At 41.4% G+C, this 20949-nt stretch overlaps 1 protein-coding gene across 4 annotated transcripts in view; it reads right to left on the minus strand.

The window, feature by feature from the left end:
- Positions 1-20949, minus strand: part of ITPR2 (inositol 1,4,5-trisphosphate receptor type 2) — a 341154-nt gene that overhangs the window by 269855 nt on the left and 50350 nt on the right. For all 4 annotated transcript variants that reach the window (XM_034782924.1, XM_034782916.1, XM_034782942.1 and 1 more), the window contains exons 3-7: positions 11240-11355; positions 9612-9698; positions 6391-6549; positions 1287-1385; positions 667-750 (exon numbers count right to left, since the gene is read on the minus strand). In XM_034782924.1, the coding sequence (XP_034638815.1) occupies positions 667-750; positions 1287-1385; positions 6391-6549; positions 9612-9698; positions 11240-11355 (545 nt within the window). The remainder of the gene's footprint in view (positions 1-666; positions 751-1286; positions 1386-6390; positions 6550-9611; positions 9699-11239; positions 11356-20949) is intronic.

The raw sequence follows: 20949 nt of genomic DNA on the forward strand, positions 1-20949 counted from the left end.
CTCCACCTCTCCCATAAGCATGAAACACCCTCCCCAAACAGTTCTGTAAGCACCATTCTTTCCTCCTTCACATTCCTCCTCAAAACCCACTGCCACCATGAAATTGCCAGTTGATAATGGCTAGTTCGGGAGCACGTGGGGACTGGTGATATTAATTTATTTAAAATAAAACTAAGCGATTCAGAGCCCTCAAGTTGTGCACAACATTCACTTTTATAGCAGCAGCATCTTATAACCAGTGCTCCCACCATTCATGCCCCACTCCCTCCTACTACCTGTTACAATCGCTTTCTGCATCTTGGCTGAAACTAAAAGGGGTAAGCTGTTCAAGGCAGAGTTTCATCATGTGTTTGTACCATATCTTGCCTTGGGGGTCCTCAATTTTGATGGGGGCCTTTGGGATATACTACAATACAAATAAAAACTTAAGATTATTCAACAGTAAGCCAGTATTCTTCCTTTGCATTTTTATATAGGACTGGTGTGGGACACTGGTGGAGGATCCTAGATAATGCAAGATAGCTATGGTTGCTCCTGTAAGGTGGTTTTCCGGTTCTAGTTCTTTGTAATATTTCTCCTAGGTGCAATTAACCTGAATATGGCATAATTGTTCCAAATTTTAAAATTCAATACAAACAAAATTACAAAAATGTGACTCATACTTACTCCTTTAAGAACGTCTTCTCTGTAGCAACTGTATTTCATGAATAAAGTTATTTTCCAGCTTGTGTTGCAATTAACAGCATTTACCTGTTAAAAATATATACACACCTATAGGTTGAGGGTTTGTTTGTTCTTTTAACACGGATTTAGTCTTTTTAATACATAAAACGGTACAGTAAGATCTTTTTTGTTCTGGGCAATGGGGTCCTGGTCCATGACAAGGGTTCCCATCTAATACAGTAACACTAATAAATAATGATGGGTGACAATGATGATGATGGATATAGAATGGCCCAAATGTTTATGACTGGTTATAGTGCTTACTAACAGGAGAGCCTAAAGGCCTGATCCTGAGAGGTGCTAAACACCTGCCTCACGCATTGACATCAGTAAGAGTGTCAGGTACCCAACAACTCCCAGGAAGCTGTCAGTGCCTTGCAGAATCAGGCATGTTTTGCTTTTAGGTTGTCAAGTAGCTGGGCCATTCTCTCAGGGGTAGTATCAGCAGTGTTAGAGTCGGTGTATGCTACTGGCTTTTAGCCCATGCGGGAGCTGAGCATACCAAAAAAGGAGGAAGCGTTCACATTCTGAATTGCCAACTATCCCTCTTTTGCTGAACTCACCTCTTTGCAGCCTGGATTATCTAGAAGCTCTATATTGCTGGCATGCAGAGGCTGCCCCGCGTTGACTGGCATCAGTACAACTTTGTCTCCCACAACTATCTGGAGGCCAGAAATAAATGTCAAGTTAGTCACATGGAATTATCCAATAAAATGGAGCAATGCTACATTTTTTAGGGCTCAGCTCAGATGATGCTCTTGGACCTTTGCTTGGCCAACTTATTCTGAGGACAATTCAGAGACCATGGAATTTTTTTCAACCAGATAAGCAAGTACATCCTCCAGCGAGCGGCTCAAGTTCAAAGTGTCATCCCAACAAGTTTCAGCACTCTCAGTGAGCTTGCTGCTTGATTCAGTAGGCATTGGTGGGTGGAAAAGTGGCCCTATGAACCTATCAGTTCCATGTCTGTAAAAACAAACCAATCCAGATAAAAACTGCATTAACTGCTCTTCGTTCCCATGCACTGCCAGTCAGATGGTAGGTAAAACTTGGGAAAATAGTCCAGAAATTGTGAGGAAGATCCCTCTCCAGCCCTTGCTATCAATAAAAATTCTCCATCATTAGGTCTTTGATTTCACAGCAGCCTTAGAGGCTTGGGGCCAGGGTGTTTTGTTTTGGGGTTTGTTTGGGGGGGGACGGACAACATCAGATCAGCTTAAGTGAGTGGCTGTGGCCCAACCCCAGGTGTGATCTGACTTAGAGCAGCCGAAGGAGTACTCTAACTTACCCCAGCTGGCTATGGGCCCTAAAGGATCATATACCAACTGAAAATCAAATTATAGTCTGCCCCCCTGTCCTGAAAGGCACCTACACAATGGGTGGTGGTCATCACAAATGCCAGCTATGCCAACTGACGGATCCCTCCCTACTGGAGGAATTGCCAGCCAGTCAGCTACAGCCAGATTCCACCTCTTGTGCACTGCCTGAGCTGCACAAAACAGCCAGATCTGGGGAAAACAAACAGTCTCCAACCTAAAAAACAACAGATTTATGTGACAAGAATTCTACTCATATCTAACAGAGGAAATACTTTAAATCCAAGTAAAATAATACTATTAGCCCTGCTCAAACTTTGGTGTTGATTCTGGGATTTGGTTTTGGTGTTCACAGCAAGTCTAAGCACGCATATAGGCAAAAACTAGGAAGTGACTACTAAAAACTGTGATCCGTGTCCTGAGAAATGCTGCGAGAGCCATGCTTTTTTGGAATGCAAACACACAAAATTGATTTCTGCATTTGCTAACTTAATGCAATTGACACCACATTGGGCCAAATTCATCCTTCATGTCACTCCACTGAAATCAAAGCTAATGAATTTGGCCCATTGGTGGTGCGGGGTGAGGGGGGGTGAAAACAAGTTTCCAGTTGTTTAACAATAGTTAAATAAATACTGGTAACAAAACAAGGTGTCATCATGCTCAGAATACATGTCAAAATCCTAGCAGATCCAAAACAAAAAAGTTTACTAAAGGAATCCAAAACAAGGATGAAAAAAGTGCCTTTAAAGTACATTACTTATGCAATACATTCCTGCATGCCATGCTTTATACAGACTTTACTTACACCATGTAAGAAGTTAAGATCAGACAATTCATTAACCAAAATAAACCATCAGGCTTGTATCCTGCAGAATTGAATCAGGACTTCAAAATCCATTGAAAGTACAGCTGGATTATAACAACAACAAAATTACTGAGCTAACACATAATCAAGCATCCCATTTTAAAAAAGGTATTATTCATGAGAACTAACAGCTGATTTTATATGGGGGTGGGAGGGCCAGAAGTAAGGAGTGGCACACAGCTGTGCTGACCCAGGCAAAGATTTGGAAAGGAACTGTAACTCCTACAAACACCTGAACTGGTTTAGTTTTATTTCCCACTCTCACTTTGTGGCAGTAATTAATTAACGAGTCCCTGGCCTAAACTCTTTCACTTTCCAACCCAAATAGGTATCTTCTAGGGTTTGATGCAATTCACCATTAAGTCAATAAGAATCTATCCTTTGACTTTAATGAGAGCCTAACTATGTCCCTATAATCTCTGGGCCAGATCTCAGGATGCAAAGGCTATGGAAAGCTGATTTAAACAGGGCATCTGAAGCCTCCTCTTGCAAAAAGCAATCACCAGTTCTATGCAACCCTCCTCTGCCCAGCCCCCTGGTGCAGAGGATGTGCTGGGAGTGGCAGAAGCCACGCCCAGAACACATTGTACTCTGGCAATCTTGGGCCAGCAAAATGGCCCCTAGGGGGCCACTGCTGCTGTGGTAATTTAGAGCAACCCTGAAGTCCAATAGGAGTTTGGAGTAACTTCACCCAGGGCCTGCTCCAGACACCAGCCTGGCGAACAGGTGCTTGGGGCAGCCGCTCCGGAGAGGGGTGGCACGTCCAGCTATTCAGCGGCAATTCGGCGGATGGTCCCTCACTCCCGCTCGGAGCGAAGGACCTTCCACCAAATTGCTGCCGCAGATCACGATCGCGGCTTTTTGTGGGGGGGGGGGGGCGCTGCTTGGGGCGGCCAAAACCCTGGAGCCGGCCCTGACTTCACCTACTGAGATACTACTATAATTAGATCAGACAGTTGGATTAGGCCACTATTCTGCAGACTTCTGAGCACCAACTGTGAGTGGCTGTGCATATCCATCTCCCTTGGCTTATCACAATACCACACACAAAACAAGTTTAATTGGCAGAGAGTCAAAAATCAGCAGTCAATAAGGAGTTAATCCTGCACTAATTGTAGTCAGTGCGAACTTTGGCATTCACTTCAATCGGAGCAGGTTCTGTCCTTACCAGTCAAATCTCCTATAGAAGTCAAATGGAGCTTTATTTGATGGAGGACTGCAGAATTGGGACAAAACTACTATCAGTTTCTAGAACATCTTAACCTAACTGGATATTAATAAATGAATCCAAACTAGACTGCTAGAATGCATTAAGTAATATGGTTCAATCATGGTGCCAAATATCTATGGAAGTGCTCCAAAGAAGTCAGTGTAAGATCAAATTAAAAATCTTTTTTTTTATTATTATTATTATTAAAAAGAAAAAATCTCACAATTCTAAACCACGAGGGTAATATTTACTTATGCTAACTGAAAATGTGTTGAAATGCAAGTAGGGCATAGGCCTTTAGCTAATATGAAGCCTAAACTTTAGGCCTAAAGTTAAGTTTGTTAGTATGAGTGAATAAAAAGGTATTAATAGTAGTGACTCAAGGCATAACCTTGGGTCATGTAGTAAATATGTTTTTGTTTTAACCGGTTTTAGCAAGTGTTGTAGGGGAATTTTTGGATCTTTTGGAATATTGATTGACACAAATGATAATTAGAATGTTGTTTGATATTAATAGCCAAAAAAGAAGATGATGATATTTTGGTTCTGAGGTACTGATAATTAAATACGGCAGCTGAAGAACACACATGGTAAAAAGGTGGATTTAATATATTATAATTTACTATAAATAGGGTAGCTTCCAATTTATGGAGCGTTCCATACACCATCATACAGAGCTTAAAGGAAGGACCCGACACCCATTCCTTCATCAAGGGACTGATCACCCATTAGTGTCTTTTCATCTTAGAAATGTGAGCATAAATGCAGAGTTCAGTTGTTAGACTGTACTTCTTTAAAACATGCTTGCTTTAGTTTTATCATATAATAAAATATGAATTTCATCCTCATTGTGTCACTCACAGTTCTTAAACTGAATTTAAATGTATTACCTATAACCAAATCAAGGATCCAGCCTTGGGTTTATATTATTTTTGAATTTTGCATCTAAACATATTAATGGGAAAATCTGAATCAAAGATTACAGCAAGGGTAGGCAACCTTTCAGAAGTGATGTGCTGAGTCTTCATTTATTCACTCTAATTTAAGGTTTCACGTGCCAGTAATACATTTTAACATTTTTAGAAGGTCTCTTTCTATAAGTCTATAATATATAACTAAACTATTGTTGTATGTAAAGCAAATAAGGTTTTTAAAATGTTTAAGAAGCTTCATTTAAAATTAAATTAAAATGCAGAGCCCCCCCCCCCCCCGGACTGGTGGCAAGGACCCGAGCAGTGCGAGTGCCACTGAAAATCAGCTCGCGTGCCGTCTTCGGCACGCGTGCCATAGGTTGCCTACCCCTGGGTTACAGTGTGACCTATTAGACAAATCAAATACATTGTAACGACTCCCTCTAGCATACTTTATCAATATTTTCCTCCAGTATATTTTCATAAGAAACTATTGTGGTCTAAGAAAGCACTACTGTACGTGGCTACTGCTGATGAGAGATTTGCTTAGCACTCCACAACTGAAGAGCCGGCCCAGGAATCCCCAGTCAGGTCTGCAATGTGAAGCTGCCAAACCCGGAACTTGGCCCTCTCAGAGGTGGATGTGAACTGGCATAGTGGATGTGGATCATGATTTAAGGAGTGAGTTTCAAGCTTAGGACACAATTCTCTTAGATCTGCAGTCATGATCTCTTCTTACATTCTATCTTTAACTAACATGCAAGACTCGCCTGGACTCAATAGTAGGATCATACTCGATAGAGATGGAAAGGACCCACCTGATTATCAAATCCAATTCCCTCTCGGAGTTAGGCAAAGTTTTCCTGAGAGGGTATAAGGAGTTCAATGCATGGAAAAAGTGCAGCATATTTGCTAGAGATCTGCTCTATGGACTTGAGAACGGAATTTTGCCCTTTATGCTGAATGTTCTTGCTTTTTGTGAGTTCATTTCAGAATCTACGGGCTCTTTTCCTATATCATCCTGCCCCCTCCCCCCGCAATGTGCAACAGGATGTACTCTCAGTTGGTGTAAATCAGTGTAGCACCACTGATGTCATTGTTACACCAATTTACACCAGCTGACACTCTTACCCACTGTGCATCACCAGTGTAGAACCAAACCCGGGACGTTATCTTCCCTCTGGCATTTGAGGTGGCATTATATATTTATGTACTGTATATTCAGCAAAGACATTGTTTAGAAATAATTCGGTGTGCTTTTTGAGTCCTGATTTATACCATTAACTATGAAATACTTCTTCTTCTTGCATCCCTTTACTTTCTCCCTAAACAACTTAGTTGAGATTCAGTATTTTCACCTACATTGTCACCTTCGCTCCTCAGCTTCCAAAACGGCTGGATGTAAAACCAGGACCCCTCGTTCCCTGCAGCATCCAGAGACACCCGCATAGCATTCTTCTCCAAGAGAGCTGGTAACCTCTTATTGACGGTGAGATATTTGTTGCTTTTTATGTGCAGTAACTGTCAATAAAACAAATAATTAGGGTTCCTTCTGCCTTTCTGTCAGGGGTTTATTTAAAAAGCTTTTGGCAATTTTTCATAACAAATAAACGAAGACAAAAATGGAACTAGAAAAAAGATTGGGGTACATTAGAATAAACCAAGGAAACATTTACTGTATATGATCCTAAAGAAAACAGTGTAGTGATCACTTATGTGGCATATAGTATATACACCTTGCTCACAGTCTGGCCAGTGCAAGGTGCCAATCCAGACCAGTGAGGGGTGGGACCATCACCCTCCCCCTGTAATCTTGGGTGCCTCACAATGCTTTGCTGCTGTAGCTGCCAACCTCAGCCTCTCACCAACAGCCTACCAGCATGCAGGTCACACCCTGAATGTCTGTGTGCTAGACAGCCCTGCTTCAGCACCTTTGATCCCAGCAGCCCCCGCACCAATTTCCACCAGCTTTGGTTACAGCCAAAGAGACCCCAACACATTCCCATCTTTTCACAAAACCATGTGCTCTGCAATGTCCAGCTCTCCCCTGTACAGGTCAGAGAAATAATATGGTTCATTTGTTCCTTCAGACACAAAAACACATCACAGTTTAACAACTTAACTGGGGTGAATACACCCTTCCCTTTAAACACACCACTGAGTTGGTTTGTAGTTAATAAACTTGTTTTATTTTACAATAGGACATAAGTTAAATGAGATTAAGTAAAAGGAATAAAGTCAGCAAGGCTTACAAGCAAATAAAAGTGACAATAGGCATCTAAAAGTCTAAAACTTAACCTAGCAAGATACAGGCTTTGCTCAAGTTGTTTCTTTCATCTGTCAATTCTCTTCCCAGCTGTGGCAGACTGTCCCTCAGAAGCACAAAAGGCTGGTTTCCCTTGTGCTCCTAGGTGAAAGTTCTTTGCCTAAGCAGGTTTCTCACCTATATTCAGTTCCAGAGACTTCACCCCATTCACCCACCCACACTTGGTTGAAGGACCCATCTTTCACAGCTTTCAAGAGTGCTGGCTTCTTGTGTCTGCCTAATGATGGATGCCTAAAACAGCTTCCTGTCCTTGCTTGTATCTCCCAAAATTCAACGACCTTGCTTCAGGAGGCAGGAAGCCTTCCTGTATGACCCCCCTGCTGTGTCCATCAAGAAGCTGACCTCATGCGGTTCTTCCATTCCTGCGGGCTTCCCCTGGTATATAAATGGGGCTTCCATTGTTTTGATCCTACCATGCTTAATTTACATAGAAGACAGGTAAATAGCTTTCCCTAGACCTCCTCCCCCGGATCCCCACTTCCGTCTGGGCAGGAACTATTCCTTGCTTTGTTCAGCCATACACTTTAAAACATAAGATCAATAAATATCCATAATTCCTCTTACAGTATTAATAACTACATTTTACAATCATATTAATCACCAGTGTGTTACAAGCATTCATAAAAGGCCTTATATGTAGGGCCCTATCAAATTCAGGGTCCACTTTGGTCAATTTCACAGTCATAGGATTTTAAAAATCATAAATGTTATGATGTCAGCTATTTAAATCTGAAATTTCACAGTGTTGTAATTATAGGGGTTCTAACCCAAAAAGGAGGTTGGGGGCATGGGGCGCAAGGTTATTGTAAGGGGGGTTGCAGTCCTGCTACCCTTACTTCTGTGCTGGTCCTGGCAGCAGCAATGCCTTCAGAGCTGGGCAGCTGGAGAGCTATGGCTGCAGGCCAGGATCCCAGTTCTGAAGGCAGAGTCACCGCCACCAGCAGCGCAGAAGTAAGGGCGGCATGGTATGGTATTGCCAACCTTACTTCTGCGCTGCTGCCTGCAGAGCTAGGCCCTCAGTCAGCAGCCGCTGCTCTCTGGCCGCCCAGCTCTGAAGACAGCACATAAGTAAGGTGGCAATACTGCTACCCCCCTAAAATTACCTTGTGACCCCCTGCAATTTCCTTTTGGGTCAGGACCTCCAAATCTGAGAAACTTTCTCCCCAGTGAAATCTGTATTGTCTAGGGTAAAAGCACACAAAAAACCAGATTTCATAGAAGGAGATCAGATTTCATGGTCCGTGATGTGTTTTTCATGGCCATGAATTTGGTAGGGCCCTCCTTATAGGATACACTAATACTGTATTCAATCCGTTGATTCAATTGCTTATTATTTGAGGTTTAGAACCCCCTCCACCATCATTATAGCTCAGATAAAGTTCCTCTTCCCTGCTGGGGTGTAGCCATGCTGTTTCTCCCCCCTTCCCCACTTGTTAGCTTGATAACTGTGTTGATCTGATTTGTAAATATATTTCCATGATCTTTCAAAAGTACTTTAGAAGTAACTGCCTAGAGGTGAAACTACATTCCTTTGCTTAGGGTGGAGTAACTCCTGTTTGACTGGCAAACACATTTTATGAATTATGATTTCAGTTTATGTCTGTAACTTTGCATCAGTTGTTTGCACCTAACATTACACAATGATATTAGCAGGTGAGTTATGAGCTTTCCAATTACATATTACACAACATCTCTTAGATACAGAGTATAACAACAGTGAGTTGGGATACAATGATCAGGCAAGTTGAAACTCACCGCTAGAGATCCGGGTGCCCCTTGCCCTCTTCCCTGGGACTGTTCTTAATGTCACTACTCCTTTAATGAGATCATTCAACTATAGGCCCCCGTATGTTAAGAAAAGGTTTTACTAAGCTTGAGAATATAACATCTTTCACATTTATGTCAAGAAGGAAGAAGGACTCCTGTGATTTAAATGAAGTTGCATAGCATTTTTTCAATGATGATATCAACATAGATCATGGAAATGTATATTTACATCCATTTTCCAGACTAAAGTAACAATAACTACATATTGATAAATACTATCGTGGCACATCATTAGAAAATGAATATACACTACTTCTGGTATTCTTTAAAAAAAGAAAAACACAGTATAACACCTTTTACCAAGTTTTGTTTATCTGCTCTGTGACAACCAGAACTGCAACATTAGTTTCATGTTCCCAAGAACCCCTGACATGAAACATCTGTTTCCCTTTCAGCTCTGAGAGACTGCAGATGCATCTCAGTAGCTTACCTGTATGACATTGCTATATTTTACGATTTCGCCCAACAACTTTCTGTTCTCGCATTCATTCTGCTTCTGCTCCATTTCTGCCGCATGCTGTAAAAGAATCATTTATTTCAATAGGAAATCAATATTAGGATTCAGCTATTGGGATGGTGAGGAAGTAAAGGAAATGGCATCACATTAAAAATGCCTTCTTCAATTTACAGCTGTTACTGCACTATTGATGTAAACAATTTAGCACCAGTCTCTTGCTGCATCATAATTTTGTGCACTATAAACACACAGATGCCATACAATCATTCAAGGCTTATATTCCCCAAAATAAAATGATTCATAGTTTACGGATCATGTCCTAGCTGCATGCTATTTTAGAAGTTCAATAACAAGAAATATATTTCCTGGTGCTTTGTGTCATCCTGAATTTTGGAAAGGAAGGAAGGGAAAAAAAAAAAAAAAAAACCAGTTCCACCTTCCCATCTTCTCCTTTAAGATTTGAAATGTTAAACAAAACAAACAAACAAACAAAAAACACAAAAAAAGCATAAAATATATGGACAGTATAAACCAAAACACTTCTGGTTATATCAGAAAAAACAGGAAAAAGAACTGCACAGTAATAATACCACTTATATAGTATGTTTCACCCAAGATTCTCAAAAATATTTTAAAAAACTTTAAAGAATTAATCTTTGCAATACTGTGCTAAGTTTTAGTGAGTGATTTTATAGATGCTTGAGGCCCTGATTCTACAACGTGTGGCATGCTGCTGTACCCACACAGACCCCCCCCCCACCTCCCGACTTTAATGGGACCTTGCTCAAGTGAAGCATTCAGCTCACAAACGACATGTTCCAGGTTCAGAGTTTAAAGTGATTTACTCAAGGTCAAACAGAGTCAGTGGCAGAGGTGGGTATAGAACCAAGGAGTGCTGACTCCTAGTCCCCTGCTCTATCTACATCACCTTCCACTGGAGGTTTTCTTCATTGCTTTTAGAAAGTAGCATTGAGTGCTGTCCCTTCATTGTGTGAAATTATGTCTACCGGTAATCACGTTTCACCCAGCCAGCATCATCCCTCTGATTTTGTTGTCTGTGCAGACCCTTTTTCAGTAGTAGAGGAACCCTTTCCTCATATCCAGTGTTTGATGCACAGGAGGAAGTATATGGTGTCCAATGACAATTAGGTGAGAAAGTGCCACCACCTAGACTGAAGGCAATAAAGACAGCCTTACTGGAGATATTTCAGGCTGAAGGTGTGGAAAAAGGTTCTCTAAATGTCCCTTTGCCTGACTCCTAGAATTCAGACCTAAAATGACACAGTAAATCAAAAGAAAGGGCTGCTCCTATTAAGTCAGTTATTTGATAAATGAATATTATGTCATGGGAGTCCCCAGTGCTTCACACAATAAGTAAAGATACAATCCCTGTCCCAAAGGACTGACAATCTAAGGCAGGACAGACAGGATGTAAAGGGCAACACTGCCGGTCAAGGAGTAGGAGGGTGGATGAAGGGGTCCATAAGGAGGGTTGCTATAGTAGCATAATACTCAACATGGCAATTCTCCAGCTATTTGTTGTTGTTTCATTCTATTGTAATTCTACCACCGCCTACAGATTCAGATAACCTGTCTCTTACTTGTAGTTTCTTAAGCAAGGCTGCTTCTGTATGGTTTCCTTGTTTGGCTTGTTTAGCTTTCCAGTACTGCTTCTGTGCAGAATATCGGTTCATCGGACACACCTTGAAAAGGCAATCTGCAGAAAATTGAAAAAAATACCTATAAAAGTGATGTTGAAAGATGCTTCCCTTATTTGTCTGGGTGGGGATCTTTTGTTTTGTTTTTCCAGCAATGCCTAGATACCACAATGTCTGGGCACAGATTAGATTGAAAACATTCTGACAGTAATGAAACCATAAATGTGGGGGAAATAGCTGAGTCAACCATAAATCTTTCAATGACACCTACACCCTCCCACTCAGCGCAGGTTCTCTGAACACCCAATGCAGGGCTGTAGGCCATAAGCCTGCAAGAAATGTGCAAGCTTCCATGCTTTTCCCCCTTTATTCTTCTTTGCTCTGGTATGGCTTTATATATATATGTTGACTGAACATGTGTGACTTCTGAAACCCTGAGAATATGTGCCCTACTTTTTGACTTCAGCGATCTGCTCCTCCTATCCTCTTGGCAGTGCTAAAATAAAAAATTATGGCCTCTCAGATGCAAGGAATATTAGGAATTTTAACACTGTGTTCAGTTCCATGTGTGCTTTCCTCAAGGTTGGTTAACAAGACGGTATCAAAGGAACAAAAGTTGCTCTCCAACCTAAGGTTTCTTAACACCTAGTGGAGATAGAACGTTACATATAAAAGTCGTAAATGGTATCTACTCATTACTCCATGGTAGCAGGGTTGGTTACAGGGCATTTTGCTGCTGTAGGCAAAATGGAAAACATACACAGACTATACACGACAATACCGCAGTTACATACACAATAAACATTTTTTACTGACATCAGTAATGACCTATCTTACACAGCCCCTCTAACAATATGATATGAGCATCTCAGAACCTTTGGTGTATTTATCCTCACAAGATCCCTGTGAGACAGAATTTCTATCTGGCATTAGCCCCATTTCACAGATGGGAAACTGAGGGAGAGACAGACTAAGTGAATAGTCTGAGGTCACGCAGGAAGTCTGTGGTGGGGCAGAAAATTAAATTCTGGCTCTACAGTCCAAAGTCAGTGTCCTAACCACAGGACCACTCTTTCAGCAGACTAGCACAGCCAACATCACACAGCACAGTATATTCTCTAGTACTAGTAAATTACAGTAGAGCTTAGAGGCCTCCGTTAAGAATAGATCCCCTTTATGCTAGGTGCTGTACAAATCCATAATAAGAGGTATCCATTGCTCCATAGGGTTTACAATCAAAATAGACAAAGCAGAAAAGGGGCAGGAGAAAGGGACTTTTTCCCCATTTTATATATGGGAAAGAGGCACAGAGAGATTAAGTGACTTGCCCAAGTCTGACTTTCTTCAGAACAACAAATATTTAACTATTTTTATTCCTATGTACTCTTATCAACCGTTATCAAAGCTAGCCTCGGAAGAATTCTGTTTTAAAAAGCAAATGTTGTAATTGGTGTTTCACTCTCAGCATATAAAAATCAATCAGAAAAAAGCATCAATTTTCAATGAAAATTTTACAGACAGAATTAAAAAAAAAAAAACACTTTGCTTGAGAGCTAATAAAACCCTACGGGGTGTTGTGTGTGGTGGTGGGCCTAAATGCAGACCTCCACACTCAGTAACGCTGGGTAATTTAAACTAAAAATGTTAAAAAAATAATATTGTGAGACATGATCAAATTTTATAACTATTTCTGAATCAATGTTAAGAACCTACCACTGGGACTAGAGACTCCTGGTCCATGGGCATGTTTGCTTATTTATTCATTACTGCACTTATACCTAGGTGCTCACACAGTCATAATGCATATTCATCAAAAATCATTTCAAAATAAACTGCCTCAAAGACTCTCTCCAGCTCTCCCTACCCCAAAAAATGCTTTCTTCCCACAACTACACACAATCCCAATTAGGACTGTAGCTCCAGGTACTTCAATATTAACAAGCATATGCCATGCCCAAGCTAAGCACATACCTTCATACTACGCTGGATCAGTGCCTAAATGTCTCAATTTAATTTACTGAAAAATATAGCATATATTTTTGTATATTTTCTATATTTGCGTATTTTTAAAAGGTAGGTAATTACTTGTTCATTTTTTATTTTTCTGATGGTAACAAGAGCCAGCATCTGAGATGTTCGGGAACTAAAGATAGGCAATGTGCTGCTTTTAACCACTGATTTAGATCAGTTGTGGATAACATTGCACCATAAAGAGGTTCACATCTGCAGTTACCCAGTATCTAGTTCCCGAGCATAGCCTATTAATCTGTAAAAAACACATATGGAAAGTCCCATATGCATTATTTGTAGTAGGAAGTACATCCTGTTTCATCACTGGGGACTTATAGGTGATATCCAAGTGTCAAATTCATAATTTATCTCTAGGCTATACTAGATATAGATGCAAATCCCACACAGTTTCACTGCTGTGAACTCAGTGGAGTTCTCCAACAGTGGAAACAAGAACAGAATCTGGCTCACCTTACACATCCTCTCACACTCTACAAGTGAATAGTCAGCAAAACTGAAACACAGCAAGAAATCCAAGGACAGCATGAACACAAGGGGGAAGGAGGCGAGTACAGCTCAGGCAGTCCCTATGTTTCCTAGGGAAGCAAAATAAGTTCTCATTTATTTATATTTTTTAAAATGCAGGTATGTCTGATGTTTTGGGGCCCTGATTGTCACAGCCTCACTCAACTATAGCCCATCTCAGTTGACACTAATTTTCTGATACTACTGTAGCCCATTGGTAAGCGTATATTATGCACACCCCCTCTATGCCTGATCCCTAGTGGATAAGAGTCCGTTACATTGCTGACTAAGGAACCTTGACCCTTTAGTTTGAGTTGTAGCAGCGCATGCTTTTAGCTCTGGAGATCCCTGGTTCAAGCCCTGATACGTTGACCAAGATGGCAGACATCACACTATATTAAATTCAGTCTTTCATTGAAACTTCTCCTTTCCCTTTTTCTCCTAGCAATAGGCCCTGCTTGGGCGTTCAAGGGCTCGAAAACTGGATTTATATTCAAACCAACAGTGGTGGTGCTTTCCTTGGCACTTACCCAAAATCCTCACCGTTTTGCTATCTAATCTCAATTCTGTGCGGCTGCTCCTTAAAAGAAAGAGTTACCAGGCATTACCAAAGCAAACCGTGCCACCTTGCAGCAATGTTTGCTTTAGTTTGAAGTGGGAATATTTACAATGAAAACCACAATATATAAACTAGGGTACATGACAGCTGTTTGTAGAACTTCTACAATACTTTGAACTCCGAGGAGAAGAAGAAGAAAAACAAATACAAAACATTACATTACAATAAATCATACTGTAGGTTGAAAAAGTAAGTTTGAATATCCAGGGCCCTCTAGATCAAAGTCAGCTATTATTTTCCATAACAACCTATATTCTAGAAAATTATAAAAACTCATTCTCAGAACATTTTATACAACACTTATATCCCTGATATTTTCTGAACAAATACCATCTTGTATGCTTTGCTTCCAGGTCCCAATTACTCTCCATCCATATCCTCTTAAGTTGTGTAAACACACAACTCCATGCAATGTGTCCACTGCAGTGTACAGTCTTTCTTATTATATAGCACAGAAACATGACACTAATGTGAAATCAATTTTTACTGACCATTATGGCAGCATTTATCTTCCCAAGAGAAAACTTCAGAGTGGTTAAAAAAAAAAAAAAAAAAAAAAGCCAGGAATCAAAAATCCCAGCAGATTCCACTCACCAGGGGAAAGCTCTGTAGCAGCAGAAAGCAATCAGAAGACCTGGCTCTTTAAACTCATGGAACTCAAGGATTCCTGGGGAAACTTTGCTTCCAACCCTGAGACTCCTCTAAAAGGTGGGACACCAATGGCATTTGGCAGCACTGGTATTTTGAACTCTGAAGTCCAGTAAGCATTGCTTTATAATGCAAAGACATACTCTGCAGATCTCCCCAAAAATCACATGAACGAATCTTGCAAACACTGTGACTTTTCAACAGTAGTGCAATTGAAATACTTCCTCAAGATTTGACACAACCCAATAGGTGAAAAGAGGGAAATAGCATTGCAATGTTCTGAGCTGTCACTGCAGCCTTTTTGCATTTGCTGCTACAATCACACCATTTCCTTATTAAATACAGACATTTGTCATCCAACTGTTTCACAGTTATACTCCTAAATATCACACCTAGTCAGATTGTCTACACTTGATGTTAAAAGAGTATTTTAATCAGAACAAACATGCTCTGTGCTAATTACTCACCTATCAAGATGGAAAAAAAAAAAAAAGTCAATCCTTACAGAAGGAAATACTTGACAAAAACTTGCCATGCACTGTGCAGATAAACTAAATGGGGAAGAGAACATGGGGAGCCCATCTAGACTTATATAGCCCCCCGTTTCCACAGCATCTGTGCACTTCCTGAATATTAATGAATTTATCTGCCCAATATCCCTCTGTGATAGGGAAAATCTAATTTCTCCCTGGTATAGGAAAGGAGGCAATAGGTGAGTTGCTTAAGGTCACATAGGAAAGACTGCTGTGAAGTGAATGCAATTCTCCTTAGTCCCAAGCCCGTGCCTTAAAGGTGACCTATAAAAGGAATTTTTCTTTCATTTAAACTTGGCTTGTGCGCCTGCTTTGCTTTTTGATAATGTGTCAAAAAAACCTGAATGTTTTTGGTTGGTTAAGTTTCTCCCTGCTTATTTCTTACATTATACAAAAAAAAAAAAAAAAAATCTGTCAAGTCAGTTCTTCCCTGAGTAATAAACAATATATAATATTAGTGTTACGGCAGTGCCTAGAAATCCCAACTAAGACTGGGCCCCTGCTATGCTAAAAACTGCAAAAACATGATTAAAGACAGTCCTGCCCCACAGAGCTTACAATCTAAACAGTCAAGACAGACATAGGGCGGGAGAGGAAACAGAGGCACAGAAAAATGTACTGATTTGCCCAAGATTACATAGCAGGCCAGTGGCAGAACCAAGAATAGAACCTAGCTCTCCTGATGACTGCCAGTTCACTGCCCTACCCACTTGACAGCACTGTCTCTACTGGTTTTGTTGGAGTACCTCTGGGCACTTTCAGGGTTGTTTATTGTAAACTCTCACCATGTTATATGAGGAAGTGGGAGACATAACTTGAATGAAAGCTTCCTTTATTTAAAAGGCTATTGAGTCACTGAAGTTAAACAAACAAGAAAACAAACAGAGCAAAAAACAAACAGAGCAAAAAACGGTAGAATTAAAAAGCCCATGCCACTTCAACTGTTCAACTTTCACTTATTTCACTCTTGTGATGTCACCATTTTACTAGTTCTCGAGCCATTATTAAATCCTCCAGCCTAGACATAATCAGAATGTCTAAAGTAAAAAAACAAGCGGGGGACCTTTTCTAAAGAAACACACCCGCACGCACACACACACTTCCGAAATCATACAAACTCAAAAAAGAGCACAAGTCAATTTTTCTTTTCCTTTGCGGATCACCTTTAAATCTAGAATTACTATAAATCTAACCACTTCTTCTACAATTCTCCCGAAACAGTGGTTTAAGCTTTGGATTGTCAAAAGATACTTTTAGAAAACAGATGCAAGGAGACGGAGAGATTGGTCATCTGTAGGTGTCTGAGAAAGTGAGATGGGGTAAAGAAGTTTTAGGATGGATAGGTAGCTACAGTATTTTTATATTTAAATACTAGCATTGATTTATTTTATTTAAACAAAAAACAGTCATTAGTCATAGACATCAAGAGTTGGAAGACATCCACTTATATTACTGAGTCCATTCCCTAGCAAATGCAGGATACAGTCCTCAGAGGATGCAACCAATATCACTTGATAGTCCATGTGACCCCGAGAGGGGGCACAAAATCCAACAGCCCAGAAGCTCAATACAGCAGGCAATATTACCTGAGCGAGCAAGTGTAACAGGACCCCTGCTCACCCAGCCATTGCAATGAGGGAGCCAGAATGAAAAAAGAAATAGCTCATGCCTTTTTTTGCTTCTGTATGTTTATAAAGAGGTCCGAAAAGTGTTGTTTTAAACATAGGTTGTTTTTTCCCTGCCCATTTTTTACATGAGAAATTCAGCCCTGAAAGACTCTATAGTGACTGGAGATCTAGTGAAATTGTCATACAACATTACATGAGGCTGAGAGCTGAACAACTGGGAAGAGAAGGGATATTTAAATCATATTGCTTACAAATCTTTGGGTTCTGAAGAAGGAAAGGGGGGAAGAGGGGACGGCCAAGGAGAGGGGCAACAGTTAAATTGAGGAAGAGAGGAGGCAGAGAGAGACTTTTGAGGAGAAAATGGTGGCAATGAAGAGCCATGAGGGAAGAGGGAGAACTGAGGCAGGGCCGGCTCTAGGCACCAGTGCTCCAAGCATGTGCTTGGGGCAGCACTTTCCAAGGGGCGGCACTCCGGCTCCTTTTTTTTTTCTTGGGGCGCAAAAAGCCAGGAGCCAGCCCTGAGTGGAGGTGAGCTGCGGCAGTGGGGGGGGGGGGGGGGCACGGGGAGGGCCGCAAGAAGTAACCCGGGGGGGGGGGAAGGGGAACCGCTCCCCCCCACAGCTCACCTCCGCCTCCTCCCCTGAGTGCTCCGCCGCTCCGCTTCTCCCCCCTGGAGGGAGGGGTAGGAGGGAAAATGCAGCACGCTCAGGGGAGGAGGCGGGGCTGGGGATTTGGGGAAGGGGTTGGAATGGGGCGGGTAAGGGGGCGGAGAAAAATTTTTTTGCTTGGGACGGCAAAAAACTTGGAGCCAGCCCTGAACTGAGGAAACAGTAGGGAGATTGAGGGACAAAATGGAAATGGCGAAGGAGAAGAGGGCGAAGGGGAGAATGGTGGAGGGAGAGATAAAGGAATGAGTAGGATGGAGGGAGAAAGGAAAGGGGGTAGGGCTGGATGGAGAAAGAAAATCAGGGTAAACAGAAGGGATTCTAACGGAAGGAAGAGAGCGAACTGAAGGAAAAACATTGTGAGAAAAAGAATTGAAAAACTGAATAGATCAAAATAGGGGTGGAAAAAGTCAGAAAAGAAACTGATTTACTCATAAATGTTGCACTTATTTTAAATGCCTCATGGGGGGAGGCGTACAAACCAGCAGAAAAGTCAAGTCAATTGAAGTATTTATGCATGCAAGCACTTTGGAGGACAGGATTAGGATTCAAAACAACCTTTACAAATTAGAGAATTGGTCTGAAATCAGCAAGATGAAATGCAATAAAGACAAGTGCAAATTACTACCCCTGGGAAGGAAATATCAAATGGACAAATACAAAAATGGGGAAAAGCTGGCACAGTGGTAGTACTGCTGAAAAGGATTTGGGGGTTGTAGTGGATCACAAATTGAATGAGAGTCAACAATGCGATGTAGTTGCAAAAAAGGCTAATATGTTTTGGGCAGTATTAATAGGAGTGTCACAAGTGAGACATGAGAGGTAACTGTCCCATTCTACTTGGCACTGGTGAGTTCTCAGCTGGAGTACTGTGTCCAATTTTGAGCACCACACTTTACGAAACATGTGAATAAAGTGGAGAGAGTGTCCAGGGGAGGGATAGCTCAGTGGTTTGAGCATTGGCTTGCTAAACCCAGGGTTGTGAGTTCAATCCTTGAGGGGGTTACTTAGGGATCTGGGACAAAATCAGTACTTGGTCCTGCTAGTGAAAGCAGGGGGCTGGACTTGATGACCTTTCAAGGTCTAGGAGATGGGATATCTCCATTTAAAAAAAAAAAAAAAAAAAAAAAAAAAAAGACAAGGTTTAGAAAACCTAAACTACGAGGAACGGGTAATAAAAAAAAAAAAATGGGCATGCTTAGTCTTGAGACACGAAGCCTGAGGGAGGACCTTCAAATACATTAAGGGCTCTTTATAAAGAGGACAGTGATCAATTGTTCTCCATGACCAGAAGGCTTAATCTGCAGCAAGGGAGATTTAGGTTAGATATTAGGAAAAACTCTCTAATTATAAGGGTAGTTAAACTCTGGAATAGGCTTCCAAGGGAAGCTGTGGAATCCCCATCACTGGAGATTTTTAAGAACAGGTTGGACAAACACCTGTCAGGGAGAACAGGTTGGACAAACACCTGGTCCTGCCTCAGCGCAGGGGCTGGCCTTGATGATTTCAAGTCTCCTTACAGCCCTATATTTCTACGCTTCTATGATACCAGTGAAGGGCCTTGTGCGCCTCAGTGCTGCCAAATTTGTGCTGTAAGTGTTTTTAATTGTGGTCTATTGCATATTGTAGTCTATTGGAGGCTAAAAGTATTTCCCAATGGAGATAACTACATGTTATACTTTAACTAAAGTATGTTTGAGGTTGCAGTTTAAGGAAGCTTGCACGTCTGCTGCCCACATTGTACCTGTTCTGTGGACAGAAGACTTTTGGCTGGCAGTCCAGCACCTTTCATAACCACTAGGAGGCTAATCCTTTAAAGTGCTGAGCACCTCCATTAAGGTGTTGAGAGCCCTCAACACCCTTTCACTTCAATAGGAAATGAGAGCCCACAGCACCTTACATAATCAGGCTCAATTCAACCACAAGATACAAAAAGCTCTTTTGAATAGACAACAGACTACAGGAAACACCCGCGGGACCAAATTCTGCTCTCATTCATGCTGGTGCAAGCCTAGCGTAACTCCACTGACATCAGTGCAGTTACTCCAGATTTACACGACTGTGACTGAAAGCAGAATTTGGCACACAGTATCTTTAAATAGCCCCAAAAGGAAAGGCAACCACAGCTTTGTTTAACTGAACAATACTCAATCCCAGGTGATCTGAAACAGAAACATAATGCAGCCACCACTCACCCTAAAAGAGAAAGTAAACACACATACAACAATGAAACTGTATACTATTTTGGGACATGCTTTCAACTCAGGCCTGCAGCTGTACTCAATTTTGAACTGTGCGAACGCTATAGGAGAGGTACTGTATGGCAGATAGAAAAACAAAACAAAAAACAGTTATTTGCAAACTGAGCAGGCATCACTGAAAAAGAACGATCATGGTCCCCCAGGATACCTTTTTCAGAGCCAGCTCTCTGAGAGTAAGAGCAATATTAGAAACTCTTTCACTGTTCCTTGGCTCCCAAGAATCATCCCTATTTCAGCCACCAGTGATAACAGTATAGCCAGTGCAGGTAGCAATACCTATAGTTAAAGTTGCCCGACACGTCATGTTATTAGACCCTATTGACAGTTGCTTATAACTTTGCCATACTTTAACCATTCAGGCTTAAGTTTGCATGCCACGTGTCTGCCTAAGGTTGATTTAGTTATTTTAAGTTTCAGTTAAAATGGTTCAGCCATTTCTGAGAACAAGATTAGAGAAAACACATTGTTGCACATGCTCAGCAGAGATTTAAGAGCTTGGTGGCTAAATTCTGTCTTCACTAAGCAAAGATTCCGTCTTCACTGAGCATACTCAAGCCTCTCTCAGCTCCTTGTGCTGATCAGGCTCCACATGCACCATCCCTGCAGATCGACTGAGCATGCTCCATTCTAGGGATGCACGGGCTGACACTGCAACTGTTGCTGCAGTACCAGGTACTGGAACTGAGAACAGGAGATTCTCTCCTGTGCTTTCAATGCTTCCCCCATGCTGGGCCCAGGCAGCCAGGAAAAAGGGGATGGGGATA

Source organism: Trachemys scripta, chromosome 1 (assembly GCF_013100865.1).
Source record: "Trachemys scripta elegans isolate TJP31775 chromosome 1, CAS_Tse_1.0, whole genome shotgun sequence".
Lineage (NCBI taxonomy): Eukaryota > Metazoa > Chordata > Testudines > Emydidae > Trachemys > Trachemys scripta.